Here is a 19,811-nt window from a genome sequence, read left to right as displayed (position 1 = left end):
ACACTTATGCAGTCTAAACCCGAGCTGGTTATCACTTGACATTATTTTGACACTAGTGCAATGTGCCAATTAAATACAGGAAACCAAAACTTCCAAACTAGTTAAAGCTGTCCAATTCCAAGCATGGATTAAAATATGATGTCATCATGAGGCATGTGACTTAAACGTCCACTGTAGCTTCCACTCCACTGTGAGGCTAAAAACTGGGTCAGAAGTAAACATAAGATCTTTGTGCACGATGAGGAGACCGTAGCCTTCCTCAGATCAATGCATGAAACAAACCCAGAATGTTTTCTTCATTGTTTTTCAGCATTTTAAGGTCTAACTGCTGCTATTTGTATTCACTATATTTCACTGCAATGGTTTAATAGCACACAGGTGTATTAGGACCACCGGCTTTTTATCTCCAATAATCGGTATAAAAGCGGTAAATGGAACAATATACTAATTTGTATTTTCTCTTGGCGATTTACTGGACATTCAGTTAAAATGTGCACTACATTTAAATGCAGACCTGGCAACTGTATTGTTATCATATGGACAGAATGTTTAGTACCAGTGTGGATTGCCTCGGCTTTGAGAAATATTTTGGATATTTATTGATTATGTAGTGATGGTGATATGGTGATATGGTGATGACCATATCACATTTTGAAAATGATTTGTCATCCTTTTGATGTTCGCATTAAAAAAATACATTTATAAAGTACCTTTCAAAAGCAAATGTCTAAGAAAAATTGTATTAATAGGGCCCTATGAAATCCGTTTTTAATTTTTTTCATGATTGCGCTTTATCTTTTTACAAACAAGTTTTTCTTTTACATTTTTCTCTGTGTTTTACGTTTGAAGAAGCAGGTATTGTCATCAGAAAAAGTTAATTATCATGATGGGGATGACTCAAGTTCATTCATAAGAAAATAATAAAAATGTAATGAATATAAATTAACCAACTCTGCTCCCAGTAGACCACACATACCAAAAAACTGTATTATAATAATATATATATATATATATATATATATATATATATATATATATATATATATCTGTGTAATACAAACAATCTGTGCAATGCCAAAATTATACCAAAATCATTCTGTTTATATATTTTAGTTATTGTGGATTTTTAAAGTTTTTTTACTTTTGTAATATTCTTTACTGTGTTATTACTTATTTACTTATTCATAATACTTGTTTTGATCTTGTTTTTTACTATGTCTCTTGTGTGCACTATCCTCTCTGCTGCTGTAATCCTGCAAATTTCCCCGCTGTGGGACTAATAAAGGATTATCTTATCTTAAACAAAAGATGCAAGCTTTCTTTTGAATCAAAGAACGTGCTAAAAGAACATTTCATCCTTCTGTAAAATGAAGTGCTATACATGTAGCTATTAGTGTCCTCAGTTCTTCTGGATGACTTGCAGACAATGTCTTTGCGCTGATGTCCTGCCGTTCGCTGTGGCTCCCGGACAGGTTAGATATTTAGCCTGCTAGGTGATGTATCCTCGAGACTCTCAGCTTGCTTCATTTAACAGCCAACGCAAATATGCCTCTGATCTTGGGCCTTCGTTGGGAAGCTCCCCAAAAACATTGTGGAGTTGAAAATCAGGGCTAAAGTTGTGTAGTGTGAACTGCGCTGGCCGTCTCAGAGGGCATTGACTGTGTTTGAGTTCAGGAGGAGCTGAGCCTCGTTCTCTGTGAAACATCAACGGAGTGCAGAAGTGAAACCAAAAACATGACGCCTTATTTTCTGTTCGATCACTGCGCTGTGAAAAGTGCTTACAATGGTTGGGACATTGTCTGTTTTCTCACTTGTTTTGTTGTTTTCAAGAATCTTGATTCTACTATTGATGGGAAGCCAATGTAAAGAGATCACACCTCAGTATGGAGCTACATGTGTGCAGCTGAATATGAGTGCGTGCCGTTATAAGCCCTCATTTGAAGTCAAACCAAATGCATATGAAGGTCTTCAGAAATAGAGAAGGGTTTAACTCCATACATTCTCTACATGACTGCCAACACCCCGGTCACATGCACTGTCTTTGTAGCAGATTGAATAAGGGGAGCTATTATTATTAGTATTATTAATATTATTATTACTCACAATTGTGTTTTCTTAGTTTTTGAAATTTAGCTATCAAGGGATTATTAACTATGAAATTATAAGAACACACAAACACGCACTGACACACACACACACACACACACACACACACACACACACACACACACACACACACACACTGCATTCAAAATCAGAATTAAATAAGTGACACTCCCAGGAGTGACAGTGTAAACATAAGGCTTATTACACACACACACATTGGTTGAATGACTTTGCATTTCCTGGACTACCCATAGGAATACAGTTTCAACAAGCATTACAGTCTATAGGCCACCATGATCACCAGCTCTCACATACCAGCCAATCAACACCCCAAAGGCTCTGCAGCTGAATGCATTAGTCTTCAATGATTCCACAGTGGAATACACCTTTATTTCACACTGATTCATCATTCACAATAAAGTGAGTGTTTCAGGGTGTACACATGGCTTCTGTTTTTAACTAAAATAAATTTGCGAGATTGCTAAAATGCAGAACGTTTCTCTTTGAATGAAGCTTTAAATATTCAAGTGTAAAAGATGCAGAAACACAGCAGGGCTGCATTAGGCTATAAAGCTTCATATGAAACATTCAAAAATACACCAATCATATATGAACCCATTTCTAACAATGTAACCGGTCAAAGTAATATGTCATTTTGATATAGTATTTATAATTACACCTGATTGGGTATTAAGGAGGACTTTCCTCTTCCCCTAAAAATAGGGGAACAGATATATAAACTGAGCACTATTATTGTATCTTTTTCCATATTTTAATTATATAAAACCTTAAATACAGATTAAGAGTATGGAAAACAAAACAAAGAGACCAATTAGTATCTTAGATTAGACAAAATCGGATGTGAATGAATTGCAAACTTCCTGTTAAATTAAATACTAAAAATGTGAGCCCAAGCAGATTTGATAACTGTATTTTTTTTCCCTTCCTTTCCTGCTGCTGTTTTGCATTTTTGTTATATTCCGTGCTCAGCACCAGAGAACCTGTTTAATATTAAACCGCGTAATCACGTCATGGAATTATTTCAGGGCTGTTGTTTTGATTTGCCTATCAACCTACTGGTATTTCTATTTTTTCTGCTCTGTCACAATGTACATCCCTAAACAGCTCTGAGAACATTCATGGTTCTGCAACAGAACAATCCAAATCCCTGATGATAATCCTCCAGATGAGACGCCTTTCTGAGACAGCCTTCACACTGCATCGTCCGAAAACATACATGAAACTACATGAATAGTGAAGATTAGCACCGCTGCAAATGCACGATCGGATTTCACTATTATGGTATGTTCACAGATGCACACATATACTGTACACGCAGCATTCAAACATACTGCACCACACATACCACAAAAGTAATTCATAGTTGTGTTAAGACCAAGCAGGGCTTAAGAAACGAGGCGCAGAAAGGGTAGAAAACAGGTGGTCGGCCTGGAAAGAAGGAAACAGCGAGACAGCGACAAAGTGTGTATGTGCGTGTGTGTGTGTGTGTGTGTGTGTGTGTGTGTGTGTGTGTGTGTGTGTGTGTGTGTGTATACCAAGATCAGGGGTGAAGGTGCTGCACGGTGTCTAAGCACCTGTTGCGTGACTACATGCGTGACATAGTTGATATACATAAAGCTAATTGGTCTTCACAATGTCTCTCACACACACACACACACACACACACACACACACACACACACACACACACACACACACACACACACAACAGAATGTGGTTCATTCACAGGCTCACACACAACAAATCCAACGGGCTCCATCCATGCACATGTAGTTTGCACTGCCAATACAGGTGCGTCACGCAGGAATGACGGGTGATTCAGGGAAAGAAAAAACGTGGAGCAACACGGAGCAACAAGCGTGACAGGGGTAGGCTGACGGAGAGATTAACAGATGGACACAGAAAAGAGCAACGGAGAGAGAAAGAATAAGAGGAAGGAGAGGGTGACACTGACCAGGGTTTGCTTGTATCTCAGAGCCTTCCTTTCCGACGCATCTGCGGCCATTGACACACTGTCACTGACCCAAAAATAAACCCAGCCGCTCACCGTCTGTCTCAGCATTACCAGGACACCCAGCCAGGACACTCTCTCTCTCTCTCACACACACACACACACACACACACTCAGACTGCATTGCCACACAGGGATAGACATACACACACATGGACCCCCTCACCAAGAGGCACACTAACTCACTCTCACATATATTCTGTGTAAACCAGATCCAGCTGGGGTTACCCCCTTAACCCAAGGCTATCTGCAGCGAGCAAGAAAACTAAATGTGAGAAAATTCAAAAGGGTTTCAAAGGACTGCACGAAATACTTGTTGCTTAACATCTATGTCATGGGTGCAAAGGAAGTGGAGGGGCGAGAAGCACTGGGTTAGCTTCTAGCTGCTCCAGAAGCTCCATCAAACACAACCACACAGTTTGCATGTGTGGAGCCAGGGAGGTATCATTTCTTTGTAGTTGCAATAGCAACTCCTACCGGCTGCTCAGAGCACCCGAGTAAGAAACGGCTTGGATTTGAGGGCCAGCCTACACCTCGGTTTACGGCGTTCCCTTTCAGTGAAGCTCCTGCTGGAAGAGGAAAACACGTGACAGTGAATACAGGGAGTACTTCACCCATAAACCTATCATTTGTATATAAATGACTTAACCCATGTTTTTTTGAATTATTTAAGAGAAATCTTTGTTTTTCTCGCATGCCTCTGCGGTGAACGGAAAATAAAGAAACTGTTTTGCTAGATGTCACTTGGGTACGCTGCTTGGATGTGACGTCGGTTGCTTCGTAACGTCAAGCTCCAAGATCAGCCCCAAGAGTCTGGATGATTAGCTGACTTTATCCAATCAAGGCGGTATTTTGCTATGTCAGCTAACACAATGTTGGTGCTGCAGGGGAGCTGAGGAGAGGCGAGGCCCTCTGGAGCACACACATATACGTCACATCTTTAGCGTTTTCCCAGCAAAACTGTCGCAAGTCTAATACATAAAAATCAACCGAGACAGTCTGGGACGGTCTCAGCTGTTTAGTTACGTTACAATCCTCTCACTGATTGGTAACACAAAGTGATTAACGCTTATTCATGTAATTTGTAACATAATGTACCTTTAAATGTTCAGTCCCTAATATTCACAGTTGTTTATTCTGATTACTTGATTTAATCCAGGCGGCATGGTTCACATTCCTACTACATATAGATGTATTCCTGTGCGTGTTGTCGGTTCTTAGTTTAAACACACGCTTGCCTGTTAATGAGGAAAGTCCCAAACCATCTAGTGATCAGGTGATCTGGATTCCTGGTTTTCACCGGGGAGGCCGGCGTTTGATTCCTGATATCGGAAAAACTGGACCAATTACATTACATTACATTACAGTCATTTAGCAGACGCTTTTATCCAAAGCGACTTACAGTCAGTAGTATGTTACATATCATTCACCCATTCACACACTGATGACAGGCTACCATGCAAGGTGCCACCATCAGACTCTAACTAACATTCATCATCCAGTCCACACCGATGGCAAGCCTTCGGGAGCAGCTTGTGACGTAGAAAGGCAGATCTAATAGCGTGCCAAAGGGTGTTTGCTTCCCTACAGTATTCTCCATTACATCACTCGACTGATTTTCAATGGTAAAGATTACTGGTTTTAGGCCAGGAATTATTCATGTGGTGGTAAACGATGGTACTACACTCCTGGGTTGTCCATGCCCAAGTGATTGTTTGAATACAGACACTGAACATGAGCAACTCCAGTTCACATCAGTTATCAAGGCAATTCCAAGGTAGGAGACTCAAACAGTCACGCAAACAACAGAAGGGTTTCATGTCAGAACAACCAACAGGTTTAAGGGAAAATCTCTGAAACATGAACAACAATAAACGTTCGTTCTCAAAACTCATCAACCAACATGGCTACAAAATACACAAAACAACATCACTGAAAGGCTAAAAGCTCTTCACTAAAAGTTTACTAAAACACAAAACCATGCTCGAACATTTTGCAGCAAATCTCTCAATTCAATTCAATTCAATTCAGTTTATTTTGTATAGCCCAGAATCACAAATTACAAATTTGCCTCAGAGGGCTTTACAATCTGTACACATGCGACATCCTCTGTCATCCTCTCCTCTGTCCTTCCCTCACATCGGCACAGGAAAAACTCCCCTAAAAACCCCTTTAACAGGGAGAAAAAAGGAAGAAACCTCTGGGAGAACGACAGAGGAGGGATCCTTCTCCCAGGATGGACAGAATGCAATAGATGTCATGTGTACAGAATGAACAGCATAACAGAGATACAACACATTCAATGTATATGACATAAATGATTCATATAATAAGACTACTTATAATAACAGCAGCAATTATTACAGTAGAATTATAATTATGAAAATAGGGATAGTAATGTGACTAATAATAATAATCGAAGTAGCAGTGGGTGTCAGTCGGCTCACAGCAGGAGGCACGACTACGGTCCAGGTACCACAACGATTCATGGAAACCTGCAGAACGAGAAAGCAAAAGGGCTTCAGGGTGGAAGTAAAGCTAAAATGCTTAATGGTACAGGTAATAGTAATAGTAATGTGACTAGTAATAATAATGGTGGTAGCAGTCGGTGTCAGCAGGGCCGTAGCAGGATGCACGACCACGGTCCAGGTACAGCCACGATTTATAGAAGCCTGCGAAGCGAGAAAGCACAAAGACTCCAGGGTACAAGCAAGTCAATAAGCGTAATAGTACAGGCAATAATAATAGTAATGTGACTAATAATGATAGTGGTAGTAGTAGTGGGTGTCAGCAGGGCCTCAGTAGGTGGCACGATGACAGTCCAAATATAACCCCGATTCCTGGGAACCTGCGAGGCGAGAAAGCACAAGAACTCCGGGGAAGAAGCAAAATCAGTAATGTGCATAAATAGGAGATTAATACATAAAGATGGAGGGAGAGAAGAGGAGAGGGAGCTCAGCGTATCCTAGGTAGTCCCCGGCTGTCTAGGCATATAGCAGCATATCTAGGGGCTGGACCAAGGAGAACCTGAACCAGCCCTAACTATAATAATAGTTAAGCTATCAAAAAATAAGGTCTTAAGCCTGCTCTTATTTTAAAGTGGTGAGTGTGTCTTGCCCCACTTTACTCTACTGAAACTGGAACCTGGTTCCATCTTAGAAGAGGAGCCTGATAACTGAAGGCTCTGGCTCCCATCCTACTTTTATATACTCTAGGAACCACAAGTAACCCTGCATTGATTGAGCGCAGCTTTCTAGTTGGGTAATATGGAACTATAAGTTCCTTAAGATAAGACGGTGCCTGGCCAGTTAGAGCTTTGTAGGTAAGTAAAAGAATTTTAAATTCTATTCTTGATTTAACAGGGAGCCAGTGCAGAGAAGCTAATACTGGAGTAATATGATCTCTTTTCTTAGTTTTTGTTAGAACACGTGCTGCAGCATTCTGGATCAACTGTAAAGATCTAAGAGACCTATTAGAGCAGCCTGATAATAAGGAGTTACAGTAATCTAGTCTAGAGGTAACAAATGCATGAACTAGTTTTTCTGCATCGCTTTGAGACAGGATTTGCCTGATTTTCGCAATGTTACGTAAATGAAAAAAGGCTGTCCTTGAGATCTGTTTTATATAAGAGTTAAAAGACAGATCCTGATCAAAGATAACTCCAAGGTTCTTAACGGTAGTGCTGGATGCTAGAGCAATGCCATCTAGAGAAACTATATCGTTAGATAATTGAATTCGAAGGTGATCTGGGCCTAGTAGGATAACTTCTGTTTTTTTTTATTTTTTTTTTAAGAGGAGGTAACACTTTCATTCAAACAAAGCAAATTGAAACACTTATTTATCTAATGATATGGTATGCCATCGCAAGATTTACATGATTTGTCACACATATGTCTGTTTTGCCGTGACAATCCTATGGAGGAAGAAACCAGAAACCAGAAACAGGAAGAGTTGCCGCCACAGTAGTTTCAGTGGAAAATGTCACAGGACAAACGGCTAACAAACAAAAGGCTGACTGATGTCTGAATGAAATCGTTGCCTTTTTTTTTAGGATGGATTACTAATTAACCTCATCTGCACAAAAGAGTAAATCTTCAAGTCCATTAATTGAGAGGAAACATTTCATTCAAGATGCATAAAGATCAATATGTGTGGCTGCTGGAGAAACCCGAGCAAGCTGCTGTCAGTGTCTGGGTGTGTCAGCACAGCAGCTTGACTTTTGATACAGCAGGTGAAAAGTCATGATTATTCATTACTAGTCTTGATCTCACACACACACACACACACACACACACACACACACACACACACACACACACACACACACACACACACACACACAGCAGAGCCAGTGTCACGCCTTTCAGGTCCAATAACAGTGATAAGTGCATTGTCGTCTGTTTTTTTTTTTTTTTATATATCTTGCCTGCATGAACAAATAAAAACTGTCTGAACCTTTTAATATAATAGCAGCTTCAAAAACTCATTTATCTTTAGACTTTGTAGCATTTATCGTGAGGATCAAGACGATAACCTTTTTTAAAAAAAGGACGTAATCATTGTTACAGAAAATCCTCTTCATGTGCTCTGCTCATTTAGCCACTATATATATATTCATATATATACATATATACAGTATATATATTCAGAAAACCTAGTGTGATTTCAAACTACATTTGGTCGATTTCTTGAGTCTTTATTGCATTTACAAAGAGTGTTTGAGGGTCATGACGTGAGAATCTCTCAAGCTATTTTAATATACTTTAATTATTTGTTAAAAACCTTGATGAGATGCACTTCAAACTCTTGGCCTTGGACACACTGAAAATGAATAATGAATGAATAAGTCTAATTACACTGTGAGGACAACACCGGCAACAAGTCAGGGGTCAGTGACACCTTGGACCCCCTAGTTCAGGGGCCCTTCTGACCCAACATCTTCTGCGGTGATTGCCTTATCTGACACAAAAAAACATTTATCTGCACCTTTATTTGTTCATGAAATAAAGGGATGTTAATAATTAACCGTTCAACCGTTAACCAACAACAAACAGCGGTTTATTACGTACTTCTACTACAACACTCCTGCATGCAAGGCACTGCTCTTGTCAGTTAACTGTTAAGGATCCGTTAACAAGTAGTAGTGCAGATGTGCGGATCATAAAACCCACGGTTCAGATCTCATCACGGATCAGATCAGCACAAAAGAAAGAAAACACTTTTTTAGCAGCTGATACATTTGTAGTTTGATTATACAGCTGATCTACAAGGTTCCAGACTATTCTTTTTTTTTTTGCCACAATCCCAAAAAATTATTTCAATCTCAATGAAGTAACCCTCAAAAACTCTAAATGTTATCCTTTTACTTTGTTATAGTCATTTATAGTTTTTTTTCTTCATGAAAACAAACAATTCAAATGATCAGTAGTTTTAATAATGTATTATGGGCTGTTTAGAGGTAGTGTAAACAGGTCATATTCAGTTCTAATATCTATAAATGTGTTGTGAAAACATCTTAACAATATTCTCACCAACTACATTTTACGTTATTACATTTGAACACATCTTAATGTTATTATTTACCTTCCCCAATACTCATTTTCACAGAACAGCGCCTGAACAAATCATAATGTAACTTCATTCGTTAGCCGTTAGTGATGCTGGATGTTTACAGTTTAACATTATCTGAGATCAGCGGCTAGAAAAGCATGAATGTCGATGTCCTGATCGTAGATTTTACTGAATATTGGCCGATGACAGTGACACACAAATACAGGCACGTGAGTGCAAGGTGTGTGCAGGTGATAAGTGTGGCAATGAAAAAAGTGTTGGAGGGGTGGGTGTGGCTAACCTGGAGAGAGAGAGAGAGAGAGAGAGAGAGAGAGAGGAAAGACACTAGTGTGAAAACACACCGTGTTGGTGACAGCAAAACAGAACCAGTATTCTGACATCACCAGTCTCTTCACTGGATTTCACTGTATGCTGCAGGCTGACTACGAAAACATGAAAAGTGAGAGGGTGGACTTGAACTCTACACTTGTCTTGTTTGCAGGGACATCAAACTGCATGTTTTGGATAAGAGGAGCACACAGAGTCTGACACCTGATCAGTCCCAGAAAGGTGGCCAGGTAAGATAAAATAAAACAATGAAACTGTGGATGTGTGACTGAAACTCTGCAACTTCTTTGAGATGGACTTGATTTCCAGGTTTTTTCAATACTCTCCTAGTATCCCGGGACAAAATATGAAAGTTTATATCAAAGTATGTGTTTGTGTGTATGAACCGCAATATAATTCTGTATGCCTACATGTGCACATCTTAGTACTGTGTGAGATCAGATGCTTTCTGCTATCCACACACAGTGCCTTATGTGTGAGTTGATGTATCACTGTATTCCTTTAATGTTTGTGGTGTCATCCTATGTGATTCACGCATCCCAACTGATTTATTGTCTTTTGATTCATTCATGATTTTGTGTGTGTGTATTTACCCACGTCTGTGTGTCTTAAACAGCATATTTTTAGTGTATGTTTTTGTGGAGTGTGTGTGTGTGTGTGTGTGTGTGTGTGTGTGTGTGTGTGTGTGTGTGTGTGTGTGTGTGTGTGCTGTGAGATGGCCAGTTGCTTGTTGTGCGTGCTTTCAGGTGTGTGTTGATGCAGGAGTGTTAGCGACGCATGAGAATGTGGGAGGACAATGCAGTCAAACAAGTTCAGTGACATCCATTATTTCTAAAGACTAAAGGCCAGTCTCTGTGTGGGTTTTCTCTTTAAAAAATATTTACTAGATACCAGTGTGACTCCGTAAGTGTGTGTGTGTGTGTGGAAGTGTGAAAGCGAGTGTACACTATAATGAGATTCTTTCCATGCTCTGAGGGGTGTGGATGACTCTGTTACCACATGAAGCCAGTCACAAACACACGCTATAGCTACACTGTGACATTTATTTTCATGAACAAGCTAAATGACATAATAGTTAAGTGACCAAGCAGTGACCAAGAAACACAACATATTAAGAAAAACGTCTATTTATTGTTTGAATCTCAAAGAGTTAATCAATTATTTCAAATTTATATCGAAACCAAAACAAGAGAGCGAACCAACTTTAGCTGTGTTCTAGTCAGGCTAAGGAGGAGGCTACCTGTTGCATTACTGTTGGCCTGAAACTGTTTTGAACACCTGAAACTAAGCCAAGCAGTGTTTTGATTCAGCCAACCAGACGGACCACTGGCTTCATTTGTTAAACAAATCAGATGGACAGGGGGAAACAGTCTACGTGTCTACATGGACTTAGTGGTTTCCAGGGCATCCCGGAAGCAGCATTGCGTTGCCCTGACTCTTTAATTGGCGTTTCTTTCTCTTAACCTCATGATTTGAATATTTACGATTTGCATGAAATATACTTGTTTAAAGAGACCGGGGGCACATGTTTTAATATACAGGATCAAATGTGCACAGGGGGAATTTGCATACGAGGACATGGACACCTTCCCATTCAGTACTCACTTCTGCTGTAACTTCATGTTCATTAAAGGGATAGTGTGGGGTGAAGCGGGGTTGTTTAAGGTGCTTACCTTTAGTTCAGTGTATTACTGCCTTCAGTAGATGATGGTCATCACGTCCACAGTTTGGAGGAACAAACAGGAATAACAGCTTAGGAACAAAGCAATGTAATACTTTACAATGCAGCAAAACAGCCACCTAAAAAAAATGCCAAACTAAAAATATCAACATATATATTTTGAATATTTTCAGCGCATTACTTTGCCGTCAGACAGGTTAATCCGGACTACACCTTTAAAAACACAAAAGTCACATAACAATAATGGGAGTACATTCCACATAGTTGTACTGATCGAAGAATTAATGACTATTATTGTCAAAGGAGTCTAGTGGCTTTGAAGAGAGCACAGATAAAGGCTTCAGTTCCCCGTCGCAAAGGGCTGTCTGACGGTGAGGTAAAGCAGGAACGCCATATATATATATCTATAACCCCACTATAAAAAAAAAAAATACAAACTATCCCTTTAATGTAATTCAACTTCTCTTTATTTATTTCTTTGATACGTTAGTCAAGTTACCATTTGCTTTAGAGTTAGTAATGTGCAAATATACACCACGGCACAGTCGGAGAGGTTTTCCTGCATGGAGAAGTTTCTAAAACCTGATCGTGTTACAATAAAACTATTTTAAGATCTTTTTAGTTGTATAAATCCCTGCCAACTGTACATGCAATAGAAACTAGTTGAAAATAGACACTAGTTGAAAGGACAAAGTAGCAGGATGATAGGCTCACACTGGTCATTCACATCATCAAGAAGAAAAGCAGAGAGAATACAGGACAAGTTGTATTCTTTTTACCTGAATATGTATGTTGCAACCAGTCAGCTGTCTCGATAAATGACATATTGGTGCCTTTTTTTTAAAATTAGGACAAACAACAACTACAACATTTAACTGACAAACAAACAATCATCCTAAAATGTACATCTTATATAGAGGAGGACATTATTACGTATGATAAATAAAAAAAACTCTACTCATGTAAGACTTTGACAGTTCTAGGAAAGTGTAAAATATATATATCTGGTATATCATGTGTGTGATTTGAGAAGTTTAATGGGCTGCTGAACGCAAGGTTATCCTTCCAAGGCTTTTATGGATTTTGGGTCAGTGCTGAGCCGAGGTAATCTATCTGCTCCTCTATTATCTATGTAACTGATAGCTGCTCAACTATACACACAGAAAACAAGTCCTCCAGCACTCCTTTTCATATTTACTGTGCGAGTAAAAAAAAAAAAGAAGGTCACAGTTCATATTTGCTATGCAAGTATAGATTATTAAAATAAAGGCTACTGTAAATATTAACATCTCTCTGAAACGCCGACATCATTCTTGACATGTGCCCTGTTGTTCACCGGACGTCACTGGCAGCACGGTTACAATCTACTTCATCCAGCTTCTACTGTATATGGAGTTATTAGAGTCAGATGATGCTTCGCTCTGTCTAAGCTCAGAGGATTTAGGCTGGCTGCTGAGCAGAGGTAATGTTGATCTGTGCTCCTCTCTTCCTCTCCAGCATGTCATCCAACTCCACGGACGATAATGTGTGTGCACCGGACGACAACCTCTGTAGTAAGAACACCACCGCTACTCTTCATCTCTCTCTCTCTCTCTTCCTCCACTACACTTCCTCCCTTCCTGTCCTTCCTCCTCAACGGCTCATATCTCCTTTTTACTTTACTTCTCTTCCTCTCTTCTAATTCTACTCTTTTCTGAAAATGCTGTAGTACATACATGAACTTTGACCTCTGCATTTAACCCACCAGAAGCGTTTAGGAGCAGTGGGCTGGGGAAGCTAATATTTCACATCTATGTTAAACTATACTTTGTTTCAGTCTGTTGCTTCCTCTGCTGTCACCCTTCACTCCTTCCCTTCTACAGATTCCTTCCTTTCTCAGCTTTACTCAACTGTTACTCGCCTCACATCAGTCTTGTCTCTTCATTTATTGGGAGACTTTTTCATCTGGCAACTTAGTTTGAATTTCTGGATTTTGCATTTCACCTGTTGTCATTTAGCTTCTTAAACATATCATTTTACTTTACTTCCTACCGTGTATTTTCATGATAATAAAACACCAGCAGCTTCATTATTTTGGCTGTAAATCTAGAACATCAGCAGACAATAGACAAACGGTGAAAGCTTCTGCCGAGGTTATGCTCACATGACCTCCATGATCATGGCAACCAAAGTTGAATTCAAAGCCAATAAAGAAATGACCTGAAATGAACTCTTCAAACCTGACAAAGCATTTGTATCCAACAACCCTTAAGCAAATAATTCTTTCTTTATTTAATGAACTATGAAATCATCAGTTGCAACATCCAGAATCCAGATAAGGTCACACGAAACACTGGAGCTCCAAGTGTTCGTGATATCTGCTGGTAACAGATAATGCTGGGAAGGCTTTGTGATCACACAGTTAATAATATGTTATCTGGACAAGCCTTTCAACAATCATACCAGGGACCTTTTGAATGACTCGTTCCTCTGAAACGTCATTATAACACATGACTCTGTAACTTAAAATAACAGGAATCACGAGTCTTGTGTTGAGTTGAAACACTTCGAGTTTTTTCCTGTAAATACGCCTTTTAAAATTGTTGGTGATGATTTAGAGTTCAGGTTTATTTTAATTCATTTTTACTGACTTTCTATGAATTCATTTTTATTTTTTCAGCCCAAACTCAGCTATAAGTCTTCAATATAATGGGAATGCTAGATGTCATAGGGTAACAAACGTGTAGTTGACTGTAAACAGCCTACATGCTGAGTCATTGTAGAAGAGAGGTGGTGAAAGTTCAAGCTCAAAATGAGAACGACAAGAATTGATTTATTCCCTTTCTACAAATACTCCACCACACCTAAGAATGTGCCGCAACCAGAACACAGCGTTTACACGGACCAGTGGTTTTATATTCAAGCTTTTTCCTTCTAACAACACTGGATTCACAGCAGGATCTCAACAAAAGGAAGTGTGCACGATGATGGATTAGATGGCTCCTGCTACAGCCTACATGCATTGTAGTCATGTCTTGTCAGGGTGTGTTGGTCTACACACGGTTTGGTTTGAACAGGGTTGTCAGTGAAGGGTCAATATGGAGGATAGGCATAAATATAAGTGACAAAATGAAAGATATAAATAAATGAAAGCAATAAATATAATGAATACAAAACTATTCAGGAAAGTGTAATTAAGGAGTTGAAGTGAATGTAGTGTAATTATGAGTACAACCAGGAAAACATTTATGTGATCCTGTTAGGCACGGCGATCAAAAGTCTCTCAACAAGGAAATAAATGCCTGTGAACAATGACTCAGCACTGTCTGAATCTCTTATTTTCTGAATGTCAATGAATGACTCATCCTGGCACTCAAGAGACAGTCCTGCTGTCTAATTACAGCATAATGAAGTTATGCTGGCAATGCAGCAGGAGAACAGTTTCACCACCAGCCAAGTCAAGCAGAGGCAGTGAGCGGCATGACAGCATGGCATTTGTGCAATTGTGAGGAATGCTATCCACATGCCATAGTCATATCATGGTGACAAGAAAGTTCATGAATAAAGACAAAAGTACGAACAAATAGAGAAATGTATTAGAGATTAGCTGTGTGTCCAGATGTATGGTTAAGCCATAACTGAACAGCCTAAATCCTTGAGTTCCTGCAGTTTATGACTGAAAACTGATATTTCTGAGTAATTATAAAGTCATCTGAGTTAAAGATTATTATTTTGACAGTTGCTCTCAAATACTGATGTGCTTTGTTAAATGACTATATATATCAACTGGCTATATATCAACATATCCACTTGAGATGTGCAACCGTTTAACAGCCAACGTATTCCTCCTGTCAAGCCCAACCCCAAGCAGAAAACTGAAATCAAACCTTCAAATCCATGCACACAATTCTCAAAAGCATTGAGGACTTGTGAATTGTGTACTGTCCTAACTTAAACAGAAGAAACAGGGTGTTAAGACATTCCCGCTGTGGGACTGTCTTCCTAATCAGACCAACTTATGAAATGCACAACAAAAAGGCATCCTAAAGTCTTAAAAAGTGCATTGCCCTCTCCTGTACCTGACACTTACACATGACCGTCTGTCTTTCTCTCTTAGTTGTAGTTCAGCACATGCAGGGGGTGATCATCGTCCCTACGCTGCTCCTCCTGGGAACCCTGGTCACCTTGCTCGCCCTGTGCATCCTGATGTATTGTCCTAGACGGAAGCGGTCACGGGTCACTGCCCCTCAACGCTACCACAGCTCATCACACAAACAACGGCACAGCCAAAGACGTGACCTACAGGGCATTGATGGTAAGTAAGCAAGCACATGTCCCTGTGTCATTCCCAATCTTCTTATTTTTTCCATTTGAACTCAATTTGCCGCACAGGACAACCCTCATATGTATCATCCTGCTATGCTCTGTGTCTGCCTCTCTTCTCAATAGCACCCCCAGGGATAAACCCGCTGGAACACGAGGAGCTGCCAATGTCAGTTCAACAAGTGCAGCAGACTAGAGTCGTGCCAACTGTGGCCGCAGTGCATCAGGTGTCCACAGAGAGGCAGCATGGAGCCTTCAGCCAGGTCACTGCCCTGCCAGTGTCCTTCTCCATTAAGCCTGATGACACAGTCAGCCTCTACAGAGGCCGCATGGACGACAGGGACGTCATCCTGAGGGTTCTGAAAGGTAAACCGACCTGTACAAAACCAAACCTCAAAGAGGTCGTACTGCATGTCTGCTGAAGAGGAGCAGAGGAATGTTTTGTTTTGCCATCTTCTCAGCAACTGGGAAAACTAAGAATGGTCTGATCACTGGTTTACAGAGTTATATACTTTTGTATGTGCCCGTTTTGCTTCATAAGATAAGATAAGATAAGATAAGATAATCCTTTATTAGTCCCGCAGCGGGGAAACTTGCAGTATATCAGAGCTACCACAGTCTAAAGGACGATCAAATGTGACTATCAAGTCTTAAAAACTACAAATGATTGATGGCACTGAAGCCTCATTTTCTGTGACTTATCAAATAAAAAGTGAATGGTTAAAATCCTAATGAAATGAATCTAATGCAGTACAGTAGCAGGGTGTTCTTGTAAAAGCGAGCACTGCTAAGAGTAACATTTGTCTTCTGTTTCATCTAACCTCTCCATCAGAAAGCACAGACGGCAGTGAGAAGCAGCACTTTTTGGGTTTTGCTTCCTTCGTGTCAGGCCTGAGGTCCCACCCCTTCCTACCTCAGCTGCTGGGTGTGGTTTCAGTGCAGTCGCCCCTCACGATGGTTGTGGAGGAGCTGCAGCACAAAGACCTGTTGGGGTACCTGTGGAGATGTCGAGAGGTACAGTCATCTATTAATTAACAAAACCTGTGAAAACATATTATTCAGAGACAGGTTTACACTGTGGTTTACATTATAATTAACTCCAAACACAACGCCCATGACTGGAAAGAAGGTGACTTTTACCGTACAGTGTAGTTAAAGTAATTACTGCTATTTGTCTTTGTGAGGCAGTATTGGGTAATATATATCCAACCAATACTGAAAGGGAGAGACACCAGTATCCATAGTAACCTGACAGTAGGTGCAGTCTGATAACACATGTGGTCTGGTGTAGCAGCTGATTATGAATGCAGACAGGGAGAGAAGTACACCAGGCTACATAAAAGGCCTCTATCCAACCATAAGGAGGCTGATTATATGCTATATGTTTCATTTTTCTTCTTCCCTTTCTCTCTCCCTGAAGGATAACTCGGGTTTAGAGTCGTCATTTGCCATGACAGAGAAGAGGATCCTCACCATGGCAGGACAAGTGGCCTCTGCTCTGGTCGGTTAAACCGCTGTCTGTCTGTCTGTCTGTCTGTCTGTCTGTCTGTCTGTCTGTCTCACTGCTTCGTGTAACAAAATACTGTATTTGTAAGAATCCTTTGGTAGAGAAATCACATTCATATTCAATCACTCTGCCTCTAATCTCCTAATCTGTCCATATCCAAATTTGTTATGATTTGGAGGCAAACAAAAGTCTCTCAGTTAATGCCGGATTAATTACCCAAAACGTCTGAATTCTCTCTTCATACTTTAGGTTAAGGTTACGTTGTTATGATGACAGGTTAAAAAAAGTGTTATGTCTGGTTGTTTATATATATTGATATTTTATTTATTTTTTAGTATCCTTAAAGTGCTGATTTTTCTACTATATCCCAGCCAGGTCCTCAACATTTCCAGCATCCCTCTTATGCCCCGTCTTTATCTGCTCATCTTCTAGGAGTACCTGCACAGTCAGGGCTGCATCCATGGCAACGTGGGAGCTCGAAGTGTTCTGGTTGGTGGAGATCTGACGGCAAAGTTGTGGGGATTGGGCCCGGCCTACCGCAGGAGAACACAGGCCGCTTCACCGGGGGAGGTAGAGGACAAGGAGATGAGGAAGTGGCAGGCGCCTGAAGTGTTGGGCAGAAGAAGCACCATTGAGAGCAGTGACGTGTGAGTGTAAATAATGCAATGAAGATGACTGAGTAGAAATCAATATATTTAAATGTCCCAGTCATAGTCATCAAAGCTGGAGGTTGTTGTTGCAGCTTTATTATCTTCCCATTAAATAACTGATCTATTTGACATAATGGCCCTCTCGAACTCTTTTGACAGATGGTCTTTTGGTATCCTGCTCTATGAAATGGTCACATTGGGTAGGTGTTTTCACATTTTAAATATACCTTCAAGATAAAAAAAAATTGTATGAATCATAGAATATGACTGCATTTTAGGAACATTTTGGAATTTTGATTATAATTACCTGCAAAGAACAAATATAAACACCCTTTTATACAATAGGGGTTAGTACAGTATACAATCAATACAGTATTTACAGTAAAGGGACTTTAATCTAATATATAATACCACCATGTTTGCAGGTGACCCCCCGTTTGCCGAGATCAATTCGACTGAACTTCTGCAGCATCTGCAAAGAGGAAAGCATCTCAAACGGCCCATCAGATGCTCCAACTCACTGTAAGACAACCGCAAGAAAACTGTTTTCACCATTCTATAGAGAGAGAGAGAGAGAGAGAGAGAGAGAGAGAGAGAGAGAGAGAGAAGAGCCACAAATCATGTAGTGCACCAGCAATAATGCCTCACATCTGAAAAGTATTTGGAAAAATTAGGAAGAATTCATTATGTCTTAGGTAGCAGAGATAGGAGGAATATCTCACCTTTTTTTAATGTTGTGAGAACTTACATTTCCTACGTATCTAAGACCAAATCACAAGTATCAAAAACTCTCAAGCATAACATTTACTGGACATGGTTCCTGTTATTTCTTGCTCTTGACATCATTCTATCTCATCGCTCATGAAGTTAAATGTTGAAAGAACCTGCTGACTATGTGTTTTTTTTTTTTTTAAACTAAGATGTTAACAAGATATAAGAAACATTTCCTCGGGTTTCAGTGTAACTTTATAGTATTTAACTTGTCCTTTGTCCTGTAGGTACTCAGTCATCAGGGCCTGCTGCCATTGGCACAGTGAACAACGCCTCTCAGTGTCGGAGCTCATCAGAACGCTTCACGAGGCAGAGAAATCAGCCAATGGGAGTAAAGTTCTCCAAGCGTCTGGACCACTGGACATCGGGAAATACCTGCATGAGGCGGGATATGGGGAGGCGTACAACTACGCTGTGCTCTGATTGGCTGAGACCGTCATCAGTCAGAACTGCACAGGTGCTGTCTCTACGTTGAGAACTGCTGCAACAATGAAGAACTATAATGAAAAAGAACTCTTATCAGAAAGAATGCACATTGTTTTAGTTTTATACTCGTTTGTACTGTTGAAACACTTTAACCTTCATGATGTATGTTTGGAAAGTAATATATGGGTTGTAAATATTTATGTTTGCATTAACTCTAAAAGATTTATATAATGAGAGGAAATAATGCATTTTTGCTGCACTTTAACTGTAGAGGAAGTGCCATGTGTTATATTTACTAACCTTTACAGAAGCAATACAGCAGAGAACAGAAGGTGCACTTTACAACAGTATGAAGGGACCATAATACTGCACTATAATACTAAGGCTGCTTGCCTTCCATGTCTTCTATATGCACCATCACATGATAAAGGTGCAGA

The 19,811-nt window shown here is 40.0% G+C and overlaps 2 protein-coding genes across 2 annotated transcripts in view; one reads left to right on the top strand and one right to left on the bottom strand.

Annotated features, from left to right (window-relative positions):
• Nucleotides 1-4,133, bottom strand: part of LOC129096845 (chloride channel protein 1-like) — a 35,330-nt gene extending 31,197 nt beyond the window's left edge. Inside the window, exon 1 of the mRNA XM_054605524.1 lies at nt 4,083-4,133. Coding sequence (XP_054461499.1) covers nt 4,083-4,133 — 51 coding nt within the window. The remainder of the gene's footprint in view (nt 1-4,082) is intronic.
• Nucleotides 4,134-13,216: 9,083 nt separating this feature from the next.
• Nucleotides 13,217-19,371, top strand: LOC129097713 (tyrosine-protein kinase STYK1-like). The gene is made up of 9 exons (XM_054606619.1): nt 13,217-13,271; nt 15,815-16,012; nt 16,147-16,386; nt 16,853-17,034; nt 17,441-17,521; nt 17,960-18,174; nt 18,337-18,377; nt 18,603-18,699; nt 19,176-19,371. Exons 1-9 carry the CDS (start codon nt 13,217-13,219, stop codon nt 19,369-19,371), a joined length of 1,305 nt encoding a protein of 434 aa, XP_054462594.1.
• Nucleotides 19,372-19,811: the final 440 nt, after the last annotated feature.

Source organism: Anoplopoma fimbria, chromosome 10, assembly GCF_027596085.1.
Source record: "Anoplopoma fimbria isolate UVic2021 breed Golden Eagle Sablefish chromosome 10, Afim_UVic_2022, whole genome shotgun sequence".
In the NCBI taxonomy this organism is placed as follows: Eukaryota; Metazoa; Chordata; class Actinopteri; order Perciformes; family Anoplopomatidae; genus Anoplopoma; species Anoplopoma fimbria.
The sequence above is the reverse complement of the archived record's forward strand: the minus strand, read 5'-3'. Positions and strand labels throughout refer to the sequence as shown.